Raw genomic sequence first — 25694 nt, 5'->3', positions numbered from 1 at the left:
ATTCTTTTAAAATGGCTCGAATTTAAAAATTGTCCCAAGCAGATTTCTTTTCCGTCCTTTTGGCAGATTTTAATTTATATTTAATAACTTTGACTTCCGTGACGGCACTGGAGTCTTTTCCGATTTTTCCTTCTGAGCCCTCTTTATTTTCCTGTTGCGTTTCCTTTGGCCCCTCTTCGACGTTCTCCCGGGGCCCCTGATGGCCCGCTTCGACGTTCTCCCGGGGCTCCTGAGGGCCCGCTTCGACTGCCGATTCGAATGTGCTCCTATTTTGTTCGATGATTTTCCTGGCAGCGGCTTGGAACCGTTGCACACTTACGGGCAAAGTAGAATTGCCCTTCAAGTTTTGCAAATGCGTCACTCGCACTTTGGTCAGCAAGGAGGACAAAGCGCCTTGCAGCAATTCTGACCGTTTGCGCAGGAGGTTCAGTTTGTTCTGAACTATTTCGGTGAGCAGGGCGATGGCCGCCGCGGTCATGCCCATCAGCCACAGCATGAACACGGTCGACACACTGCGCAGCGTCAAGTTCTTCTGGTTCGAGGTGGTCGACGGCATGCATCTCGTGTAGTTCGTCGTCAGTTCCAACGCTTGTTTCTGCAGAACGCCGATGTCTTGGAGCAAAAGTATTCTGGACAACAGATAAAAAGAAATTTTTTTTTATTTTCTGTCAGTTAATTAATGATTTAATTAAAAGGAGTTAATTGTTGATGTAAAAAAGAATTTAACTTGCATTCTCCTTTTAATTGATGAAATAATTAATTAATTAAAAGAAAACGTTCCACCTTAATTTAAAAAACCTATGTATGATGGATAAAATACATATTGATAATAAATTAATTAGTCAAATAATTAAAATGATAATTACATTAATTATTCAAATAATTAAAATGATAATTACATTAATTATTCAAATAATTAAAATGATAATTACATTAATTATTGAAATAATTAAAATGATAATTACATTAATTATTCAAATAATTAAAATGATAATTACATTTAATAGTCTAATAATTTACATGATTATTACATTTAATAGTCTAATAATTTACATGATTATTACATTTAATAGTCTAATAATTTACATGATTATTACATTAAATAGTCAAATTATTTTTATTTTTATTATTACGTTAATTAGGACAATAATTAATATCATTATTACATTAATTATGAAAAAATTAATATTATTATTACGTTAATTAGGACAATAATTAATATCATTATTACATTAATAAGGACAATAATTAATATCATTATTACATTAATTAGGACAATAATTAATACCATTATTACATTAATTAGTACAATAATTAATATTATTATTACGTTAATTATGACAATAATTAATATCATTATTACCTTAATTAGGACAATAATTAATATTATTATTACATTAATTAGACCATAATTAATATTATTATTACATTAATTAGTACAATATTTAATATTATTATTACAATAGTTAGGATAATAATTAATATTATTATTTCATTAATTAGTGATCCAATAATTAGTTAAATATTTATTATTAGTGAGCCAATATGTAGTTAAATAATTAATATTATTATTTCATTAATTAGTGATCCAATAATTAGTTAAATATTTATTATTAGTGAGCCAATATGTAGTTAAATAATTAATATTATTATTACATTAATTAGTGATCCAATAATTAGTTAAATAAATATTATTATTGATCCAATTATTAGTTCAATTAATAATATTATTGATCCAATAAGTAGTTAAATAATGAATATTATTGATCCAATAAGTAGTTAAATAATGAATATTAGTGATCCAATAAGTAGTTAAATAATGAATATTAGTGATCCAATAAGTAGTTAAATAATGTATATTAGTGATCCAATAATTAGTTAAATAATTATTATCACTAATATCAAAATAAAATGTTTAATATTAATATTTATTTGATATCCGTAATTATTGTATTAATTATTAATATTAATAATTATAATATCCCAAACACGGAGCTTCATTTTTCAAATCAAAGAACTTTTTCTTTAATAAAATATTTAAAAGTTTAGTTGCGTTTTTATTAAGTCAAAACAAAAAAACTAAATCCATCAAATATGAAACACTGAACTGACGATCAATCTTAATGTCATATTTCGGAAATGAAAGATAATCGATATTAGATCAATACTTTCCTTTTAAATCCTTCAGAATAAAAGCAACGCTCGAATATTTGACTAAGCGTACATAGCAAAATAAAGTGTGTTAATAGAGTACACTCTGTTTGAAAAGTCTTCGACAGGTGACTTTTCCCCTCTAAAATCCATGTTTCTCGAAAACCGGATAAGGTAGAACGATGAAACCAACTGCATGGATTTTATTTTAAAAATATCTATCATTCGACACAACCTTTTCTAAGCAAAAGCCGAACCTCCAGGGGAAAAAACTTAAATTCAAATTTGTAACTTCCTAAAATAACCGAGTAACAACCCTGAAACCTGAATTTTTGAATTCAGCATGGTCGATTTATATTTGAAAAGTGCAACTATTATCTCTCTAGGACCAATGATTAATGAGATATGGCTGTTGGAAAGGTTTGGCTGAAAACGCGAAGCACTAAAAGGCAATACGAAAAAATCTAACATAATTATTTAACTTTCACCTTATTTCAGTAACTAAGAGTTGGTGGGATAGTCTTACGGGTATGAAACTTCAGCAATGGGTAAATTTAGTCCGAGTAGCTAACATTCGAGCAAAAATGCCATCAAAGAAGTTATTGCCACCAGTGACGCGACCTAGCCAGTGGGTTTTTAATAATTTTTGTTATTTTTCAGTGCGCGGTTTCAGCTTTAGAATCAAGTTTCGTAAAGACGACTTTTAGTATAAAACGCATTTAATAAGATTTTTAACGAAATCAGTGTGCGGTGTCCCGTCTTGGATTGGGATGAATTCCCGGTCTCAAGACAAATGATACGCGTTGCCCCAAAACGAATAAAATTGGTTGACGTTGTCAAGTCAAAACTTCGTGTTAACAAAACTTCAAAGCCTTCATCTCTTAGGAAATCTTGGACGATACGTGAAGTGTGGGCCGGGCAGTTGTCTTGAAGGCTTTGAAGTTTTGGACTGGCCACCTTGCTCTCCAGACCTCAACCCTATTGAAAATCTTTGGTCGAAGATAACGTTCTTTATGGAGAAACGAATACCGGTCGACGTGGACGACTTAAGAAATATGGTGAACGACGCCTTTAACCGAGTCACTCCGCAATATATTCGTGCGCTGACGAATTCCTTTCGTCGAAGATTAAGGGAGTGCCTAAGAAGAAGGGGTGATGCTATCCCTTACTAACGGTTTTTATTTTGGTTTTTGAATAGAAATGAATAACAATTGTCTCTCTTTAAATAACGTTTCTTGGTTTAATTATTTTTACGATATATTGCAAATAAAAAGCCTGGTAAAATTGTTGGCTCATATCTGCACTACGACGAGTTACAACACCGCTCTTGGTATTCTCTTTGGTAAATACCTAATTCAATAAATTAAAAACAATATTTTGTTGTTGATCCCACATACTGCTCTGTTTATAAATACCCTGCCTCTAACAGCATTAATTATACGACGGTGTAGACGACATGGTGCGACGGAATAATTGGTAGGTTAAGCGACATTATATAATAGCAAGGTTGATAATAGTGACTAAAAGGGAGCGGCGCGATCGAGCTACCGGACTTTTAAGCGCAGTGTTCTTGTTAACACGAAGTTTTGACTTGACAACGTCAACCAATTTTATTCGTTTTGGGGCAACGCGTATCATTTGTCTTGAGACCGGGAATTCATCCCAATCCAAGACGGGACACCGCACACTGATTTCGTTAAAAATCTTATTAAATGCGTTTTATACTAAAAGTCGTCTTTACGAAACTTGATTCTAAAGCTGAAACCGCGCACTGAAAAATAACAAAAATTATTAAAAACCCACTGGCTAGGTCGCGTCACTGGTGGCAATAACTTCTTTGATGGCATTTTTGCTCGAATGTTAGCTACTCGGACTGAATTTACCCATTGCTGAAGTTTCATACCCGTAAGACTATCCCACCAACTCTTAGTTACTGAAATAAGGTGAAAGTTAAATAATTATGTTAGATTTTTTCGTATTGCCTTTTAGTGCTTCGCGTTTTCAGCCAAACCTTTCCAACAGCCATATCTCATTAATTATTGGTCCTAGAGAGATAATAGTTGCACTTTTCAAATATAAATCGACCATGCTGAATTCAAAAATTCAGGTTTCAGGGTTGTTACTCGGTTATTTTAGGAAGTTACAAATTTGAATTTAAGTTTTTTCCCCTGGAGGTTCGGCTTTTGCTTAGAAAAGGTTGTGTCGAATGATAGATATTTTTAAAATAAAATCCATGCAGTTGGTTTCATCGTTCTACCTTATCCGGTTTTCGAGAAACATGGATTTTAGAGGGGAAAAGTCACCTGTCGAAGACTTTTCAAACAGAGTGTACACATTCGCACTAGTCTACTGGTTTACTATATTTAAAATAAATATCCGTGACGTGATAAATAATGTAATTTTGGTACTAAAGCTTTGAAATTTTCAAGGTATAGTAAAGGTTTACCCCCACTTCCGCCAATTCGCATTCGACATTGTTTTGTCGGGAATTTTAACGATTCTACAAAAAAAGAGATATGATAGAAATACGGACAAAATATTTCATTGTTTGCACTGTACTAAGTATATAAGTGGCGAAAAATTTCATTTGTTAACCTAACCTAGTCAAACCAACCCAAACTTGACCTAACCTAACCTTCGAAACTATAACCTAATTTAACAAAAACCCGCAAAATTTGGACTTAATAGGGATATAAAGGTTCATATGGGCTTAATAAGCATAACGTTATTTACCTCGCCCAAATAGTACGAAAAGCTGTTTTTTCAGAACAACAGATACGACAATTTGATCTAAGCGTAAAGGTTTTATTTATACGCCTTACAACTTAAACTACAGACCCCTAAACGGCCAAATTATAATACGAAATTTAAAGGAAATAAAAACACAACCGGACATTTAACACTCAGCAACACCTCTCCATCATACTAAACACGATCCTTTTGAAACAAACAACCGCTATTGTCGGAATCATAACAATAAAACTAATATTGCGTAATACGGGGTTTTTCCGCTTTAGAACAGTCCAAACAAAGAAATACTTTGTCAGTATTTCTACCATACCTCAGTTTTTGTAGATCCCTTAAAACACCCGACAACAAAATGGGCGACTTAGGAGAGGGCAAAATGGGAATTGGGTGAAATGGGAAAAGGCGGACTGGTTGTAGGCGAAATGGGAACATACCATAGTAAACTGAAAAATGTTGGTTGGCGAAAACATTTTTTACGGAAAGGAACCCGTTAAAAATAAACTTTTCCTAACCATGTAAAATGTTAAATTTACTCTGCAAAGGAATATGTACTTATTAATAAATCATTTCGATGAATTTCGCCCCGAGTTATGTTGAAAAATCAAAGGCAGCCAGCGAAGATACATGTTTCATTTTTATGGCGTAGATGGATATTTATCTTGTAAGAAATATGTACTATAAACTTCGGCTTTTATGCCATTTTAAAATGTTGACTTTAATATGCAAATAGATTCCCTCAATTTATTTAATAAAACAGGTCTTCTTAAAGTTTTTCAGATACTTGGTTTTGGAAATAAGGTAATGAAGCGCGAATGCCACTAAGACAATCTTGCGAGCCCGGAAAGAGGTACAGTTATTGAATAATTTGTTTGAAGGTGACCAAATGCACCACCATCCCAAAAATGAACCAACATTTTAATCATTTTAAAGGTAATTTCAGTATTTCACTCACGCAAATTATGACAACATCTAACTACTACTACTACTACTACTACTACTACTACTACTTCTACTGCTATTCGGTCATAGTAATAATCCTATTCGAACTACATTTCATTGTGGAACTAAAAATAACTATTATAAACAGGGTGATTTCGGCCTAGAAAATTTCAATCTTTTAAATTGCAAATTAGTCTTAATTTTTCTTCCTGTTAAAATAATAAACGCTAATACAGTTTCCCTCCCCTAAAATGGAAATTCAATCATTATCGTTAATCAGTACTTTCAGAACAAGGCTAAGAATTTTTTTTTGGGATTTCCTTGAAAGGTGCAAGGCTTTCTGTCAATTTAAAATCGTTTCGCGAAATTGGACAGAGATATAAGGAAAATTAATTATTTCCTTGTACTCATGAATCATCGCGAAATTTTCACCTATTTTTGACGAAATCGAGGAACCATTTTCCTTCATTTAACATCAACAACGGCCCGGGACTCGGAATAATTACTGGTCAATAATAAGGATTGATTTGAAATTTTTCGATTTTTATCTTGGATTTGGTTGATTTGAGAATTTTTCAAATATTATATTGTTTTTCAAAAATCCATTAATTTGATATTTTCTTATTTTCTCTTGCATTTTGAGTATTTGTGTATTTTAATGAAAAGTCTAAAAAAACACAGAAATTTACTCACTCTAATTTTAATGACAAATAAAAGGTTATCAAATATTATCTTGGCAGATTTATTTCATTTCAGTGCTGGTCGGTACCATCGTCGCTAAGCCGCATCACCAGGCTCAACGTCACACGATATCGTATGGTAAATAATCACCGAGTGACCTGACCATCATAGGTGTCTTAATGTCATAACCGACTTAACCTTGTTACCATGGCAACGAAATTTGGTCACAACCAGTAGCAACCTATATAAAAACCGCGATAAGGAAAATTATAATTGACTTGATACCTTTTGTTGGCAGCTTCTATGACTTGTCTCACGTCGTTGATGCTTTCCCTGAAAGCGACCGCTCTGTAGTTGTCGTGAAAGCGTTCTTCAGTGATGTAAAAGGTGCATTCGGCGTACCTCGAGTAATGCTTGGACAGAATGAACTCGATCTCTCGGCGGCTGGCGATCAGACCATATTTCCCGCTCAGGATTTTCTTCATGGTCTCCGCGCTGTCGGATTCCGAAGGCTTGATCATGGAGCCCTTCTCGGAATTTTCCTTTATTCGTTGCCACACTTTGATGTACAACGGATCGTTGGAATGCTTACGGGAAACCAAAATAATGAACAATGAATAATTTTTATAGCAAAAAAATATTTATTCGGTAAAATGGAACAATAGCCCCGCCACCCCATTGCCCCCCTTTCTCGACCCTCCTTAAAGTACTTTTTAAGGAGATTCCAATGGTGCGAAAATTATTCCCCACAAAGCATTATTTAAAAAGTTAATTAAAAAATGCCCAAAGACTATACCTTGGCGGCTGACGGCGCCGCGCACTCATGATGGATGAGGTAGGACTGATGACGTGGACGATTCTTTAAATTCCTAGATTTTAATACTTTTTGGATAACGTAGGACTGATGACGAAAAAGAAGAAGGCTGAAATGCAAAACAGTACTAACTTTTAAGGGTTGGGATTTCCCCCCGTATTTCAACGCATTTAAGGCTTTTTTAATCATACTATGTCATATTATATGTATTCTGTGTGATGTTGACTTATACAACGTCGAATGTATTCTAAGTAATGGCGCCTGACGGCACCGCGCACTTGCTTCGCTCGAGCGCTGGGGCGCGCGGCGCCTCCCCAACCCCATACTAAAAAAAGCTATGGGCCATCTATAACGCAACCTAGAGGACAGCACCAAGCCTGACGCATCAAGTATCGTCAACCCGATATTAATACAACTAACCTAATAATATAAATAACCTAACCTATTTCCCCCACCAAAACCCCTAAAATTCGTTTAAATACCGCGAAAATACCGAAAACAGTAAGTTATTAATGTTTTGCATATCTACATTTTTCTTTTTCGTCATTAGCCCCACGTTATCCAAAACGCATTTAAATCTAGGAATTTAAAGAATCGTTGAATACGGTTTGGGAAATGTTTCTTTCCTACCTATATAGTAGCCCGCCGTCAGTTTAATCCTTTAACAAAAGCTTTGTTTCGGGCACCGTCATTTTAATCATTAGACCCCACGTCTACTACAGCAGCATATTTCGAAAATATTGTGGTCCTACTGGCGCCATCAGCATATTTCGCGAATATTGCAGTCCTACCCCTGTAGCACAAAGAGTCGATTTAGGGTCGGGCTTTAGTCGAATAGTCGCTTTTCGGTCCTGGTCCAAATGCCGACTCTAAAAGTCTTAAACCTTTTTGAGATAATTTCGCGTAAGTACGCTTTTGATCCCTTTTGAGGTCGGTATCGTGCCCTAATATTTTGGACTACTTGCCGACTCAAAAACGACCTTACTAAGTTTAGTATTAATTTATAAGAGTAACGAAATTCAGATAGTAAATAAGAAACAAACTTTCTTATTATGCCCTGTAGCACATTTAATTCGGGCCGACGTCGGACAAAGCCCTCAAATGGCTAGGCTGGCCGACGGTCGGCCGACCTTTGGTCTTTCAGTCGAAATGCCCTAGGGAGTTATGGTCGGCCGGCCTTTAAAGCATGACTCTGTGCCGACTAAAAATGTACCTGTTTCTTACTCCAAAACGACGTTGGGCCACAGTCGGCCCAATTTCAAACCGTGACTCTATAACGACTATTAATGTGATGGTTAACCGACTCCAAATCGTCGTCGGGCCGACTGCCTAAAATTGCGTATTTCTATTGCGTATCGATTCTGATGCTAGAGGGTTTATCCGAAAAACCAAGACACCGGAATCAATTCTTGTAGGATTGTCCGCCATCTTGGAAAATAGCCGCCAATGTTTAAAAGATTGTTACTCGAACCCAACCAACACGCAGAATAAATTATGAGTAGTCATTTTTATTCCACGTGTTTTAACAATCTTTGGTAAGTCTGTTAACCCTGTAACGCCGCGCCTTAATTACAGAGAGTTGATTTAGGCTCGGGCTTTGGTCGTAAAATCGCTTTTCGATCCTAGTCCAGATGCCGACTCTAAAAGTCGTCAACGTTTTTGCGATAATTGCAGGTAAGTACGTTTTTTATCCCTTTTAAAGTCGGTATGGTGACCTAATAGATTGGACCACTTACCGACCCAATAAGTCTTATCAATGCAACTATTAATTAGTATCCGAACGTGGACCTTAAATTGTAATTGCTGTCGTGACTTGAAAAAGTCATTGCACATTTATAACACGACTAATGGTCGACTTATATCCAACAGTTTATTTTTAAATTAATCGCACAGAACTGTGAAAATTAGCGATTTAATAAAACAAATTAAAACAGTTTTTTAAATAATTTCTTTTCTTTACTCTATTTTGTCGAAAAAGATCATATATTCAGCCTGAAAATGTTTGCTTTTTCAAAAATCTCTTAACGCAAGTAGGTCATATTCGGGTAATTAAATATTTTAGGGAAATATATTGTTAATTAAAATCGAGGGAATGTTCTGCGAGCACTGCTAAAACATTTTCTGCCTCTTAAACTGTTTGGATTGAATCTGAAATTACGATAAATCGTTGATTCATGTTTACAAACTTATAAAAAGATGTTACCAATACAAACACAGCTAAATATTTTTTAGGAAATCAAATTGGTGAATTTTTTGATCCGAGTCGGAAATACGATCAAATTGGTCGTCGGCCCAACGTCGTTTCGGAGTCGCTAAACTGTCTACTGGAAGTCGGCTCAGAGTTATTTCAGATTCGGCCAGTAATCATTTAATAGTCGGTTATATATCCATATTAAGTAAAATTTTCTAGTCGATCGACGGTTGCCGACCATTATTCTACTATGACAATATTTGTCGGCCCCATATGCGGCTAGGACATTTCGACTAAAAAAAAAGAAGGTCGGCCAACTGTAGGCCGACCATGCTGATCGAGCTTTTTTGTCGACGTCGGCCCGACCTCAAATTGCTACAGGGGATTACTTTTTTAAGTTGGCATACAGTCAAACGTTAAAGGTAGGCTGACCGTCGGCCGACCCTTTTTCGGGTAGGACATTTCGACTCAAAATAGTACGGTCGGCCGACAGTCGGCCGACCACAGATTTTTAATAATTCGTCGACGTCAGCCCGACTCTGAAACAATTCTTTTGTGCTGCAGGGGTACTGGCTCCATTACCACTCCCAATAAATAAAGAAAGGCTGATTTTCGACCGGGAAAAAACGGCGCGACGGCGAGCTCTCTTCGCCGCGGAGTGAATTCTACGCCCCGAACCGTTCGGTTCGTACATCTTTAAATTAGAATATCTTTAAAAATTAATTATTTGCGGCTTATAATTTTTGCACCATTAGATTCCCCTTAATAAGTACGTTGGTATGGTGTAACTAAAAAGTGGAAACTAGGTGGCGGGGCTATTGTTCAAAATAGCCATTTAGTCTTTCGTTATAGAATTAATCAAAAGAATTTCGTTTTGAAAATTAAAATCAATGGATTGTAATATTAAGCTGCCCGAATCGAAATTTGTTCGTTTCAAATTCAGTTCTGAAAAATCTCATTTGTTCAAATGTCAGGTCGTTATTTTACTTAAAAGAAATATTTAACAACTCTAATACACTCTAAATTATCATGGAAACGGAATAATGAGGATTAGGTATCGATTTAACTCTCATTAACACATGGAAACGATGAAGTAAACACGCGAATTTTTAAAATTGGAAAAGAGTACAAGGTGCAATGTCCCTTTGACAATGTACTTCGTTTGCTGTTCTCCAAGGAGCACGGGAAAAGGCTAACTGGGAAATATCATTGTCTTGTGCTCCAGCCATCTACTTTAATACCTGTCAAGTAAATGTGTGAAGAAATAGCAGACGACTTTTGAATATGAATGTTCTTTAATTAACTGAAACGTTCAGCTTTTATATCAAGATAATTTTGAATGAGCAGACAGCTCTCACACATTCGATTTAAAACTCAGTCGTTAGGCGGCGATACTTCTGACCAAATTTTAAACTTCGCACGAAACCTATACCTCACATAAATTAAACGCGTACCTTCAAAAATACGCGGGACTTTTCATTGGGATTAACACCGCACGACGCGACGGTTAAAAATTTTCCTCGTTAATTTATCCAATTCTAACGGTTTCAAACTTAAAAATATCTGCTTATAGCATTATTAGCAATAATTAATTTATTTATGATCAGGGAAAATGATCATGTTGCTCCCAATATTTATCATGCTCTAAGAGTAAATTCCTTCCCACTAAAATAAATCAAATCATCCCGGAAATTAACTGTTTTACTAAATCTTACGTCTTAAGACACGATTTAAGCACACGCTGATTACATTTTGCCCTCTCATCTCAACATAGCGATTGTCCCTCAGTATAAATGAGCTCTTCGGTTTCTCCTTCCATAAAAACTTGTAGAGGTTAACGGTAATAGTTAGTGTAGGGAGCTGTTGGCTCGATCGTGTGGCATGCAGGGCTTGCCACCACCCTCCTACGCATTGAAACCCGGCCACCTGAATTAAAGGCTTCAAAAGTCGCTTGATGACTTAGGCCTAAGGTGGTGCCTTGGGTATTAGCCTAGCTGATTATTATATTTATATATATTTTTAAATTAGCGAGATCCTATGATCATCGTAGGAAAATGGGAAAAAACAGGCATACTTCTCAACTCCCCCCCTACAACTCCTTAATTTTTTTGCATAACCTTTTAAAACACCCTGTATGTTTCAAACAAATAACATTAACTCTAGAATGAGAGTATATTATAAAATTATGGAGCGAATCAGAATGAATTCTTGGGCATAATCGAAAATTTTGTAAATCGATTACAAAGGTTTCAGCCTTTCGTAGTTATAAATTTGTAAGCAGTTGCGTAATAACAGGTGACTGACAAGTAAAAAGAGGTGATTGACAAGAAAAGAGAGGTGACTGACAAGTAGAAAGAGGTAACTGACAAGTAAAAAGAGGTAACTGACAAGTAAATGCCCTCATTGTTTTCTCAATCTAGGTTAAGTACTCAGAACAGAGCCCCCTAGAGTCCAAATACGTCTAAGGTTAAATATACGACTACACCAAGGACTTTAACACGCTATTGATCAGTAAAAGCGGAAGTGATCGACAACTTGAAGAAAGTGACCAACAACTTTAAGGAAGTGATCGAGAAATAAAAGAAATTGAGTACAAGTAAAATAAAGTGAGCCCGCAAGTAGACGGGAGTAATCTATACCTTGAACAGCGCTTCCGTGGCCGTACTCTCTTGCAAGATCGGAATAATTTCCGGATCGTTCATCATGTCTTGTAAATTCTGTATATCGTTGCCGGAGCCAACCACCAGTAGTCCAGCTTTGATGTTGCCCGAAAACGACGCGGCGATAATTATGGAAGCGATCCACCAAACAGAGACGATGATTCTCCCGGCCGTGTCCGTTGGCTTCTGTGGAACTCCCGGGATACCTGAAAGACAAGACGTCATTCAAAGATCCACTCGGAAAACTGACCTATACGCCTTTGAAAGCAAAAGCTCCCTTCACGGGGGTGATAGACCGCTAGAGGAAGTTTTAAACTTAAAAATTTTAAATTATACAAATACGCAAAAAAAATTGTTATTTTCGTGTTGTTTGTTTGGTCAAAGTTTCCTCGTTTGGACTTTGGGTTATTATTTACACAAAACATTGCGTACCATAATGATAGAAATAGTTTATTTTTAAATTGGTAAGTATTTATTCCCTTCTTATTCAAACGGTTTCAACTGACGCCACCTAGTATAGCCTTCGTGCGTAGTACAAATTTTGTTTATAAGTATCGCCGCCTACCAGCCGAGTTTTTAATTGAATTAAATTATCTCTGCACAACAGCTGAAAGTTTCATCCAAAACATTAATATTCAAAACTCGTCTGCTATTTCCTCACCTACTTAATTGACGGATATTAAAGCAGATGGTGCTATATTTCCTAATCTCGAAGCCTTTAAATTAAGCATTGAAATAAACGTCCAGCCAATGACTTCGCTCTAAGCGTTAACTAGTTTCCCCGTAAGCAATTTGTGAATCAGTCTGTAATCATGATTATAAGGGACATCAACCAGACCCAGCAGGACCTGCAACCAGGGCGGGTCGTAGAAGAACACGGGCCCCTAAAAGATTCCGGAATAAATGGTCCTTATGATAAGGAGCTTCGCGGGCTAGCCTCAGCGACCTCAGTTACGCCACTAATGATTATTTTGGGAATAGTGGACACGCAGGGCCGCCTTATCCAAAAGCAGACTAGGCAACGCGTATAGGGCCTACGAAAAGTTTAGTAGAAATTAGGGCCTACGATTCCATAAAATAGGGCCTACAAAGGTTCGAAAAGACGGTAAATGAGATTTTAGCCTAAGGCCTACTGAAGCGTTAAAACGGCCCTGTGGACAAGTGTCTGACCTTGCATACAGAGACATCGGGACACGTCTATCATGTCGTGTTTCACCAGCTCCCAAGGCTCGAAAGGAGCGCCTTCCAACAAATATCTGATCATGGCCCATATTAAGGCCACAAACATTATCGAAAATAATATGCAAATCCAAACCTAAAAGTAGAAATACGGTCATAACGCTCAGGAGCAGTTTTATGTTGTCTATTCAATTCAACATTGCCATTTATTGGTTTCGCAATTTCGTTCAGTGATTGGCTTGTTCAAAATATTCAAAGGGAGTATGAACTTCCATATTTATGGTGAATCAACGAGTTTCAGACTTCTACCGTCAGGTTTTAAAGGGCAACGCAAGTGAGCTGGCATTTGTGTGATATGTATGCAAAGTGCGAAATTTACGGTAAACTCTGCGTTGTTTCGCCAGTACTGAGGGGGGGTGTAGGGGGTTAAAAAGCACGTTACTTTTTCTTTATTTTGCCACAGAGCTTGAGTTGCCCTTTAAAGAAACTAGGGCTGATTGGCGCTAGTTATGTTAATAAACAAGTCGTTAGCATACTATTCATAAATTAAGTTCTTATTCCCTTGACGTTCCTTAACAATTTACTTATTTCGTATTTATTCGGAAATTGAAGAAGGAAAACATCAACCTACTTTGGTGGACAGTGAGCCCAGGAAATTGAGAAAAACCAGGTCGTCGTAAGCGACTAAAAGTATTGCTAGCGACTCTTGGAAGACTGTGTTGGTGAATTTAGTGACACTTAGTCGGTCTCGGTTGCAAGTGAATGGACCCAAGCCGATATCGGTGTCCTAAGAAAGAGAAGCCCATTTTGAATATCGTAGAAAATAAAATAAAATAAAAACATGAAATTAATTTTAAATTATTTATAATATGACAAGCTTTCAAGCCATAACTTCGTCAGGCTGCATTCAATGTACTTAATTAGTATTTAGTGGGGGCATACTGTCTATTCTATAATATGTTGATCCATTCTCAAAACGTCAGTCCTAATTTTTTTAATCCTTTAGAAGGATTAATGGTGAACCATTCTCAATTTTTTTATTCATTTGCTCCCTGTATAAATTAATTAACATGTTTTCTTCCATTTCAATTAATTTGATATCCCTTGGTAAGATAGCTGGTCCCTTTTAAATTTTCAAGGTCGGCTATGGCTTACCATGCCTACCCCTAGGTAATGATACTGAGGCTATTGAGGACTGTGTAAGAACATGCAATTGAAAGTTGCGACGCTGGGAGGTATATTCACGACCAAAAACTATCACTTCGCCATAGGTTGCGGCTAAAGCAGACGCTATTAGTTATTTATCATCGTTCTTCGTAAATTGGACTTTATAAATAACGATACTTGCATTTTAATATAATTTTGGCATCGTTTGCTTATATTTTGATAAGTATAAGAAAAAACCTTCTTATGACTTTTTAATTGGTCTGTAGCAGACACTAGATCATAGGCACTACCTCGGAGAAATTAGCGCCGTTACGCCACCTAAACTCGTTTCGGTCTCGAATAGGTCCAGTATTCCATGATTACCTTTGAAATTTAAAAGGGTCCCAAGAAGAATTTAAAAACCAGCAAAAATGTTCGAGAGATAACCGTTCAATTTCTTAAAAACCAACTGATTTATAACACGAATCATACGCTTGGAAATTTTGGAGTTGAACACCACATTCTGAAAGCTTTATGAAATCACGGCCAACTTTGATCACGCGCTGTTCGCGCTACAGCGGCCAACACATTCGTCGAAATTCCGCGAGCAAGGATTTTCCCCCTATAAACTGTACTATAATGTGTAGGAGGTCAGCGCCACGCTCGGTTGTTATATTGTCTTCAATGTAAAAACTATACTAAAAATAATAATCCGCTAGGGGCGCTGACGTCATACACATCTTTTGCTCATAGGTTAACACAGAAACGTCAACGAATGAGATGGCCGCTGTAGCGCGAGAGATGCGCGAGACATCAAAGTTGGCCGTGATGAAATAAAGAAAGCATACGAAATCCTACTAAGGGGCCCCCAAATATTTTTATAGATAGGGGGCGCTACACACTTCGCCAACCTTTTAAAACCCTAGTGGCGAATATCTAATCCTTCTCACTATTTTACGGTCAAATATGACGACTATTGAGTTGCACGACATAAAAATGAGTAATGTTTACGCTCCTTTAAAATAGATTGTCGTCAGTTATCGATCGGTGGTTACAATTAATTTTTCCGGGTTTCTCTTAAATGCTGAATTATGAGAATCAGTGCACCTTGCTTGAAGTTAATCGATAAAAAAGAATATACGTTTTGTACTTATTCCCAAAGAGCAACTTTAATATTTAATATGTTGATTATAACTTATAATTATAAATAAATTAAGTTACCAAAGAAAAATTTAATCACGAAACATTTGCTGATTCACTTTCGACTAATAAATGAATGGACCCGAAATAAAAGCAAAACCCCCATTCGACCAATTGCATCGTTAGTCAGCGCTCCTACCGAGAGAATCTCGAAACATTTCTACCCAAAAAGACCGTAAAAACGTTAGAAAGCGAACGAAATATCATTAAATAAGCCTAACGTCGTTCGCATATTATATTAATTTATTTTAATATTTGTGTGTAAAGCTTTCAATATTAGAAAATGTGGAATTGATATACAAAGTAATGCTTATGAGGGATCATTTTCAATATGATTCATGTGAGCAGGTTAAATTGCGTAGGAGGGTTGTGGCAAGCTTTCATGAGCCAACAGCTGCCTACCTCAACAAGTTTTTATGAAAAAAAAAACAAAGAACTCGGGGACAGAATTTGCAAACTCAACGTGGAAGAAGTGGTCCCGAATTAATAATAATCAGCTAGGCTAATCACCCAAGCAATCCTCTTAGGCCTAAGTCATCAAGCAACTTTTAAAGCCATTATTTCAGGTGGATGGGTTACAATGCGTAGGAGGGTGGTGGCAAGCCCTTCATGCCAGGCTAGCCAACAGCTCCCTAAACTAACTATTATCATTAACCTCAACAAGTTTTTATAGAAGGGGAAAACAAAGAGCTCGGGGGAAAACACCTTAAACCAGTGCGGAGAGAACTCGCAAACTCAACGCGGAAGGAGTTGTTCCGAGTTTTCGAACCCGGCTCCTCTCGCTGCGAGGCGAAAGTGCTAACCACTCCGCCACTCCACGGTCAGCCAGCGTCTCAAGCTGGGATCGAACCCGGTCATTCTTACTGCTAACCATAGTTAATTTTATTGGTATTCGAGTTGAATAAGAAAGTGGCTAACGTACGTTGTCCTTTAACATTTTTATGACTCCGTTCCATCTTCCGGTGTCCTTGTTTAACACTCCCCATTTCTCATCCGGCGCCGTCACCAGAGAGAAGCTGATGGTTTTACAAAAAGAATTAAAATAGCTCGTGCAGAACCAAATGTACCATAAGTGTGTCATCTAGGAGCAACAAACACAGAACCCCATACCAGGAGAACGCAACCCGTCAAAAGTCGTGCATTTTCTTACTTACATTTTTCATTGGTAAGATGCATTATCGCCTGCTGCCGTCGGAAGGGGAAAATTACGAATTTGTCTTCCCCCTTACCGTAAAACGCTCAGCGTAAAGGCTCGTCCAATGAAATTTGTACACAACACTTAAATTTTTTTTATCTCTAGCACTCATCGATATAAGCAATTACTAAAATTCTTAATTATAGTACTCATATATATAAGCAGTTACTAAAATTCTTATTTATAGCACTCATCGATATAAGCAGTTACTAAAATTCTTATTTCTTGCACTCATCAATATAAGCAGTTACTAAAATTATTATTTCTTGCACTCATCGATATAAGCAGTAACTAAAATTCTTATTTATAGCACTCATCGATATAAGCAGTTACTAAAATTCTTATTTCTTACACTCATCGATATAAGCAGTTACTCAAGTTCTTATTTATAGCACTCATCGATATAAGCAGTTACTTATCATTTCTCAGAAAAAAAAACCAATTAAAACAAGAAAAAAGCATTAAAGACGGGAGCCAAGCGTCAGTGGTCTCAAGGACCACTTTGATAATTCAACGCGCTAGGGGTTAGTAGTCACTAGGAAATAATTATTTCCGAGCGTGACTAGTAGGGATATAAATTTTATAAAACCAGAAGCTAATAAACCATCTCCCTGTACTGCTCAAGTTAGGCACCAAGTACGTTGTTAAGCCAATTATACCGAGAAAATATAGTTTATAAATAAGTGCGTATTCGTTCACAGTTGTAATTTTTACATTTTAATTCTTAGGCGGTAAATGCTCAGCCGTGATGCAAAATTCCACAGTTAAAGGACCACAAAATCATTGGAATTTTGAGGGTGAGGCTAGAGAATCACGTCGTTTTGCGAATCACGTGACGGAATAGGATGAGCTACCTGAAATTCGACCCGACTTTTGGAAACGATCTTTTAAGAAAGAATATTTGGTCTTCTTACTTAAACTTGAGGTCGATCGAGAGTTCGTAGAGGATTTCGGCCATGGGTCCACTAATTCTGATGCAGCTGCCACTTTTGTTATTCTTCTCCATCAATACGAATGGTGCCGACTACATGTTGATAAACAGTACATTGTTAATGCACGAAATGACCAACTTAGATTTGACTATCAACTCAAGCTTTGACTGGAGTTGGATGGACAAAGGCAGGTCAAAGAGTTTATCCTTGGCCCTTCTGGGCACAGAGCCAAATAATTGCTCTCGCTCTAAAATTGTAGAATTAGGCTGGTTGTTAAATTGTAGAATTAGGCTGGTTGTTGGCCTACTAACAGATCACTGCAAACTTAATAGACATTTACACTTGATTGATATCAATGATGATTTAATCTGCCGGGCCTGTCAGGCGGAGGAGGAAACGTCCTCTCATGTACTTTGCGGTGGCGGGTGAGGTGACGCGTTTAAATGAAGTAATGAGTGGCGCTTGCTTGACGGGCGGGCGAGGTGACGTTGCCCGCCCCGTCAAGCAAGCGCCACTCATTACTTCATTTAAACGCGTGATAGTTCGATGCTATCGGAGACTCTTCACTGAAAAGACTTTCTATAAAATACTACTTATGGGTTTATTTACTTTTGTTTATAGAGAGGCTGGAGGTCTGGCCTGATTTTACATGAACCAGGGCCGCTCATTATTATCTTTTATCTGACAAACATGCAGCAATACACTAATACGCATATAAGAAGGGAGAAGACCCTTTTACAGGGGTACCGCCATTGTGTGCACATTTTTAATAATCAACTTGTTACTAGATGGCGCCATCAGTTTACAATCCCAAATAACAAAAATGATAATATCCGCGAAAGTCTAATTTAAATTGTGGTTATTTAAAAGCTGAAATTTTGTATAACTATATTTTCTAAAATATTTTATATAAACTTTCAGCTTGAAATAGCACTTACATTATATAATAAATATAAAAATTTGATTTCATTTTTCAAATTTTGCGCCAAAATATCCACGCTGGTGTCATATAGTGTAGCAATACGAAATTAAATTTTATACTCGATGGCGGTTTCTAAAGGTTTGTTTCCCTGCATGTAATATGCGAATTGGTGTATGGTTGGTTGGTTAATCAAGCTAAATAAATGAATATGTCTAGCCCGTATAAGGACGGAACATAAGCCAATTTCTTAAAACCAAAGAATAATGACCGTTGCCAGTCCTACAGTAATAGCTTTAAGGTCTTTGCCAAGGGTTTGGCCGGTTTAGAACACTGCTCGGATTGTATAGAATGGTTTATTCTGCGTCCCGAAGCTTTCCGCGGGGACACCGGGACGGAGTACCGCAAAAAGGGACAATCCCGTTCAAAACGGTACGTATGGTCACGTTAATCTTGGCATGCATCAATTAATAACTTATGCAGGCCCGGACTGGACAGGTCGGCTGGTCGGCGATCGCCGAGGGCCTCCGGCTCAAGGGTGCCCCAAATTGCTTATAATAAATTTTTCTAAAGGTCCTTTAGACGCATTTGACGTTTCAAGTTAATGTGCACGTAGAATCTAGTACATTTAAACGTTATTTGTTGTCCTATAAATAAGCATTTAGATTTTTATTTAATACCCACACACCGCCCAGTAAAGGGGCCCTCTTCAGTATGTAACCGAGGGCCTACAAAGGAGCCAGTCCGGACCGGAACTTAAGATTTCTTCAACATGCCGGCGAAACGGATTCTCAGAGATTGGACTTTGGAAGTTATAAGGTGTGGGGTTGTTCAATGGACCTATGTTGGTCGACGTGCGCGATTGGGTCTATCTTGGTCTATCTCCCCTTTCAATGATAATAATATAGATTAAAACCAGAACGCTCGCTTTTAAACAGAATTGATCATTTGCCTTGTTTTCCAGTTTTCCTATTTAATGGGATATTACGAAAGAAATGTGAGTAGAAAACCCAAGCATTATATAGTGAAGTAGAACACGCGAAGGAAACACGTATGGTTAGGTTAGATTATTATTAACTGACCCGACAAACGTTTTATCATAATGAAGTATTTCTGTCTTTGTTTTGAAATTGCTGTAACGGTGTTTCAAGCGTAAATTGGACTAAGGGTTGTATAAACCCGCCAAAGCGATAATATTGTAAAGTGGATTTCGATGGGAAAGCGTGCTGGAAAATTATTAATTTGACCATAAATGTGTCCCATATGTAAATATTTTAGCGCTATACTTCAAAGCAACAATGTTTCTGTACCTGATCAACAGCCACTTTGAAAGACCTGATAGCGTTTTGCGTCGTTACCGTTTCATTGTATTGCTCTTCTTGAATTATTGATCGGACGTTGGCAAATATTTTTTTGAGATCTTCATCCTCGCAGAGGCTTTGAGTCATGGCCACTGTCAGAAACAAATAAGAACAACCTTATATGATTAGCTTTAAATTATAAATATGATTAGCTTTAAATTATAAATACGATTAGCTTTAAAATATCAATATGATTAACTTTAAATTATCAATATGATTAACTTTAAATTATAAAAATGATTAACTTAAAATTATAAATATTATTAGCTTTAAATTTTAAAAACGATTAATTTGTGTTTATTGAATGAATATAGTTAGCTGGATCAAAAATGTATTTATTTAGAGTTAGGAAGAATAACTATATTCTCAGGAATAATGGTCGAATTTTTCTCCCGGTACGAGAGGGGGTAAGGAAAAACGTCCCAGGTGTGCAATTCAATTGTTTCGGAAGACGGCAGACATAATGAACCACAAAAGATTCCCGGCTGCTTCGATTTAGATTACTCTTCTCACAAGAGTAACTCTTAACATCGTCTCAACAAAGTCATTCTCCCTTAAAGTATAAATAAATACAGTTTTGGCTGAACAGTCACTGCCAATAGATTTTGTTTCACGTTCACCACGAAATTTTTCCGTCATTTTTTCATTACCATAGTAACTCATGACAGGGCCCATAGGCTTCGAATTTCTTTGGGCCCTTTAACCCCTCAACATCCCGCTCTTCATTGTGATGCATGGGCCCCAGCTTGGACCTTCTGCTCTTGGTGGGACCCTAGGCTTCAGCCTAGTCAGCCTTTTGGAGAATGTGCATTGTTGGCGCTCCCATGGCGATTTTTGCAGATCCGCTCACGTAACGATGTTTCTACAAACACCATCGAGTGCTTTCCCCCTTTTGAGTATGAAGAGGCACAAGATTACTTAGATCCCAAATACGTAGATATTAGTGCTAAACCTTACTCATGTATCTGTTAAAATTTTAAACAAGCTATAGGCTTCGAGCTTGGGAAATATAGCGCCATCTGCCTTAATATCCGTCAACTAAATATGTGAAAAAAAAAGCAGGCGACTTTTGAATTTCGGTAGAACTTTCAGCTGTTGCGCAGAAAGAATTTTGAACAAGCAGACAGCTTTCATATTTTCAATTTAAAACCCGGTCGGTAGATGACCAAAATTTAAACTACGCACAAAGCCCACGGTATTTGGCGAAATAATCTTATATCATTGATTATGTATTGTTTAATATTTGATTTTGCTATATTATGGAAAATATTCTCGATATTTCCATCTTTATAGTAGCCATTTTCTATTGTAAGATTTTAATATATTTTCGCTGTTAATATTTTGAAGGTCGACATTACAATTTTCAAGGTGAAGATCGCCAATTCGTTATCTCCAGTTTTGAATATTAGTGGCTCGCTACGGATGTCATGCCTAAATATTTGGGAAACGCGTTGGACCTAGTTCCAGTTCACTTACCATATCGGTTATCCCATTATAAAACCTAGCAAACATCATTTCTGAAAAATTCGAGTTAATAATGTTTTTATTGTAAAGTACCGTTTAGACTATGCAATATTCTTGGCAACATGACATTAACTTGATTTTGTCTGAGCCTCTGAGAATCCTGTGATTATTTTGGGCAGGTTTGACTTCAAAGTCAAACAAGATTATATAACTAAATAAGTCATACATTCGAAGGGAAATTGATATTTCAGCCGACCTTGTAATATTAGTACCAGTAGACCTTTAGTGCTGGGCGTTTCAGGTAAGCAAACGCGAGAGATAACACGTCAACGGATCGATTCTACAAAAGGGAATTTTCTTCTTTTCAGCCAGCCAATTTTCTTTCAGTTCAATAAAGCTACTAAGCCTTTGCCGCGCGTAAGCGATCTAGCATGATTAACATTATCGATCGGAAATACTTTGAAAGCAGAAAACTCAGAAGTCGAAATTTATTTTACTGGAGACACGCACTCTAAATAGACGGCATTTACTTTAAATTGGGGAAAATCATCTTTTTGAAGAACGATATAACCATTCTCAAGGTCGAGAGCACCAATTTGAAGGTCGAGATCGCCAGGTTTAAGGGAATTATTTTTATAAATGTATTATATTTATAAATATTTTGAAGGTCGAAGGCACCAATTTGAAGGTCGGGATCGCCAGGTTTAAAGTAATTATTTTTATAACTATATATTTATAAATATTTTGAAGGTTGAGAACACCAATTTGAAGGCTGAGATCGCCAGGTTTAAAGGAATTATTTTTATAAATGTATATTTATAAATATTTTGAAGGTCGAGAACACCAATTTGAAGGTCGAGATGGACCTTTACTAAAAGTAGCCCATTCGGGCTACCCTTAACTAGAATTATAGAAAGCAAAACTCGGGATTTCCCTGTTGAATGTTATTTTTGTAAAAATGAGAAACGGACACACAAACATACAAAACACCAAAAAACATACTACGCGAATACTCTGTACATCCCTGGTTTTTTTTCCACGGTATTGTCACCGCTCATATCCGGCGTTAAACATTTTCCCCAGCCGCGGTCACGTGAAACCCCGTTTGACCAATAAGACTGCAGGGAAAGTTCGCGCCAAAACATTTTGGAGGGAAAGAGATTCTTTCTTTCTCGCTAGTTGGACATTTTCTTGCGAAGTGAGTAGATCACCTTAGCGAATTTTATCTGTTTCGCCATTTTTCTAACACAGGATTTTTCAGATTATTAGTTTTAATTGTAACCATTTTTAAAGCTTCTTTTTCAATAAATCATTTTATCTAATTTCCTCAGCCAAATCACGCCTGATTAATTTCTTCGATATCAGGAGATAAAAACGACATTAGTAAGCTCGCGTACGCCGAAATTTTCTAAACCACCAAGTTGTAGGTGTTTCAATCCGCCTTCAACTTATCCAAAATAGCTCTCCCCACTTCTACGGATATTTCGACTCCACATTCCCTTCAGATTCATCGTGACATAAAAGTGACATTTAAAAGGTCGGCATGTTACAATAATAATCATTCGCAGAATGTCATTAACTGGCCAGCTATCGTTACTTTAAGCACCAATTTTTACAATAAGATCAAATTAGACCTTATATCTGTTATAAATATAACAGACGACGCTACTAAGAAACCAAACTTCACAACAAACCGTATAGTCATACGCCACAGAGCTCATCGTTTTGTTTGATTAGAAACTGGATTGTATCAGAGGACTCTTAATGAACGCAGTCATAGTCTATGAAAGCTCCCTCACAGCAACAAAGATCTCACAACTTAAGGACTTTGAACTCAAACTCACAAATAGAAAGCAACGTGCTAATTTACGTAGAAAAGTAACGAGTTTCCTGTTCAATCTCTCCTCTTATTTTAATTTAGGGCTGTCATGCAGTGACGTCGCCAAGAAAATTTAATTACACACAATCCCCACGATATATTAAAAATATTTTGAATATTAAATTTAAATATGAGCACATTTTCAATCCTCTTGTACAATAACTTAATAAGCGTACTATAAATAACCCTTGAGGAATGTGATTCAAAATGGGCGTTTTTCTCAACCACACTGTACATTAAAAACAATATCTGCAATCACCCAGTCGTTAAACATAACTGAGCCACTAAGCATTAACAACCGAACTGTAACTTTACCGCAATCAATTAATTACAACAATTTATTAGGAACAATATTTCAATCACCCTGTACATTAACTTGAAAAGCACAAAATAACAACCTAACTAGACTTTTTACCAAAAGCAGCACTTTCTCAACAACCTAGTGTATTAAGAACGATCCTAATAACCTTGACATTCATCCAGTGAAAAATCAATTTTTATCAATTCATTAAAAACAAAACTCAAAAACTACCCAAGATCTCATTACATAGCATAGCGAACATTTTAGCAATAGCCAAGATAGCATAAGGTAGCATAGTCAACACCCTGTGCAAAAAACATGCGGTGACCTAAATAGCCCTCCAAAAGTATCCAACGCCTTTTAGAAAAAAAAATGGACACTAGGTCGAAGATCAAATATTTGGAAACAGATAGCGCTTGTATTCTGAATCTTGAACTGGTACTAAATTCAAATATCACAGGTGGTGGGGTCTCGCGAATGGGCCACAAATCTCACTTGAAATTAAAATTTCTTGATGCAACCATAAATGCATAATTAGTCAACTGACTATAACTAATTATTAATATAATTTTCAACGAAATCGAACTTACGAAAATTATTTAGAATCCAAGCCGAAAATCGTCATAAATCACTAAAATGATAAAATGAACCATTTGTAGGTCCCCGATCACAAAAATGCATTGTTAAAGAGTTACATAAAATTCGGCGGCATCGGTGACACTGGCGGCTACACTGTACGTGAAAATAGGACACAAAAATGTCTTAGAGGGACTTTGTGTAAAAAAAGTCACCAGCTTCTCCTTTAAGGAGAAAATCGTACATGATTAAAATCATGATATTGACGGAATACGCAGAAGTTCAAATTATTTTATTTTACAAATACATATGTATCAGGTACGTTAAATAATGTTTAATTAGTAAATTCATTCACTGCTATGTAAGGAATTAAGGAGGGCGAAAGAGCTTATGGCTTAAAGCAAGTGGAGGCTCTATGATTGCCACCTGTATTATGGAAAGGCCCCTGCTATTAGAAATGGCCATGAATCTATCCGATTCTTCTAAAAAAAGCGACTTTAGTGGAGAGCGTGGTGACATCTATTTATGGCAAAGGAAGCTAAAATTCAAAATAGCCCAATGTTAACGTCGTCAGAGAGCCATTGTAGGATATTATATATAGTTAGACAACTGACTTTTACCTAAATTCTATATCCTATGTAAAAATATGGTTTAAAATTGCTGTAATTTATGTTATTGACCAATTTACAAACGATCCAATAAACGTGAGGGGTACTTCTAAGTACCCGCCTTTTGGGTAAAAATGTAGCTTAACCATCTTGTATTGATTACGACGATAGGGACAGCTGTTGAAAAAAGAGTGACTTGACGTCGAGCCGACACTTGCTTAAAGCGCTCCCAAACTTAAAAACCTGGCGACGCTATTGTTGCCATGTTCCTTTTAACGTAGAAGCGGTTATTGTTTACACGACTTTGGTAGTGATCGCGGGCAACAAGGATTTCCGATTTAAAGAGATTATAACAGTAGCAGAGAAGGTCAAGCTTCCGTAGATACTCACTGGTGGCGCGACTGTCTAGAAACAAGGGCTTTGTTTAATTTGTTTAAAGATTGAGAGCTTACTGTTAGAGCGTGAGGTGTATTGCGAGCAAAATCATTCACCCAAAGTAGAAATAAATGCTTTGTGGGTGATATTGGCCCATTCATTTCGTTGGAAACCACTTAGTTTTTAACAAAACTAAAAACTCTAAGCTGAAATGTCACAACAACACACGCCATAGGCTCACCATTCTCAAATCGATCGAACACGTGCTGAGGCACAAGTCTAGACGAGTGACAGAAGAATAATTTCCCTGCTTGTTGTTCCCTCATTCAGCCGTTTACGAGAAAGACATGTCCGCAATACAAAATTTAGACGATT

The 25694-nt window shown here is 36.7% G+C and overlaps 1 protein-coding gene across 1 annotated transcript; it reads right to left on the bottom strand.

Moving 5' to 3' along the window:
• Nucleotides 1-22: 22 nt before the first annotated feature.
• LOC149957301 (glutamate receptor 4-like) lies at nt 23-25645 on the bottom strand. The gene is made up of 9 exons (XM_090166957.1): nt 25561-25645; nt 20066-20208; nt 17819-17928; nt 16632-16725; nt 13995-14150; nt 13355-13499; nt 12164-12390; nt 6805-7106; nt 23-629 (listed from the first exon to the last, which is right to left on the bottom strand). Exons 1-9 carry the CDS (start codon nt 25643-25645, stop codon nt 23-25), a joined length of 1869 nt encoding a protein of 622 aa, XP_090023083.1.
• Between the last annotated feature and the right edge of the window lie 49 nt (nt 25646-25694).

This window comes from Leiobunum rupestre, chromosome 2 (genome assembly GCF_980474605.1).
Source record: "Leiobunum rupestre chromosome 2, qqLeiRupe1.1.hap1, whole genome shotgun sequence".
NCBI classification, from domain to species: Eukaryota; Metazoa; Arthropoda; class Arachnida; order Opiliones; family Sclerosomatidae; genus Leiobunum; species Leiobunum rupestre.
Note: the sequence above shows the minus strand (reverse complement) of the source record. Positions and strands in the feature narration are given on the sequence as shown.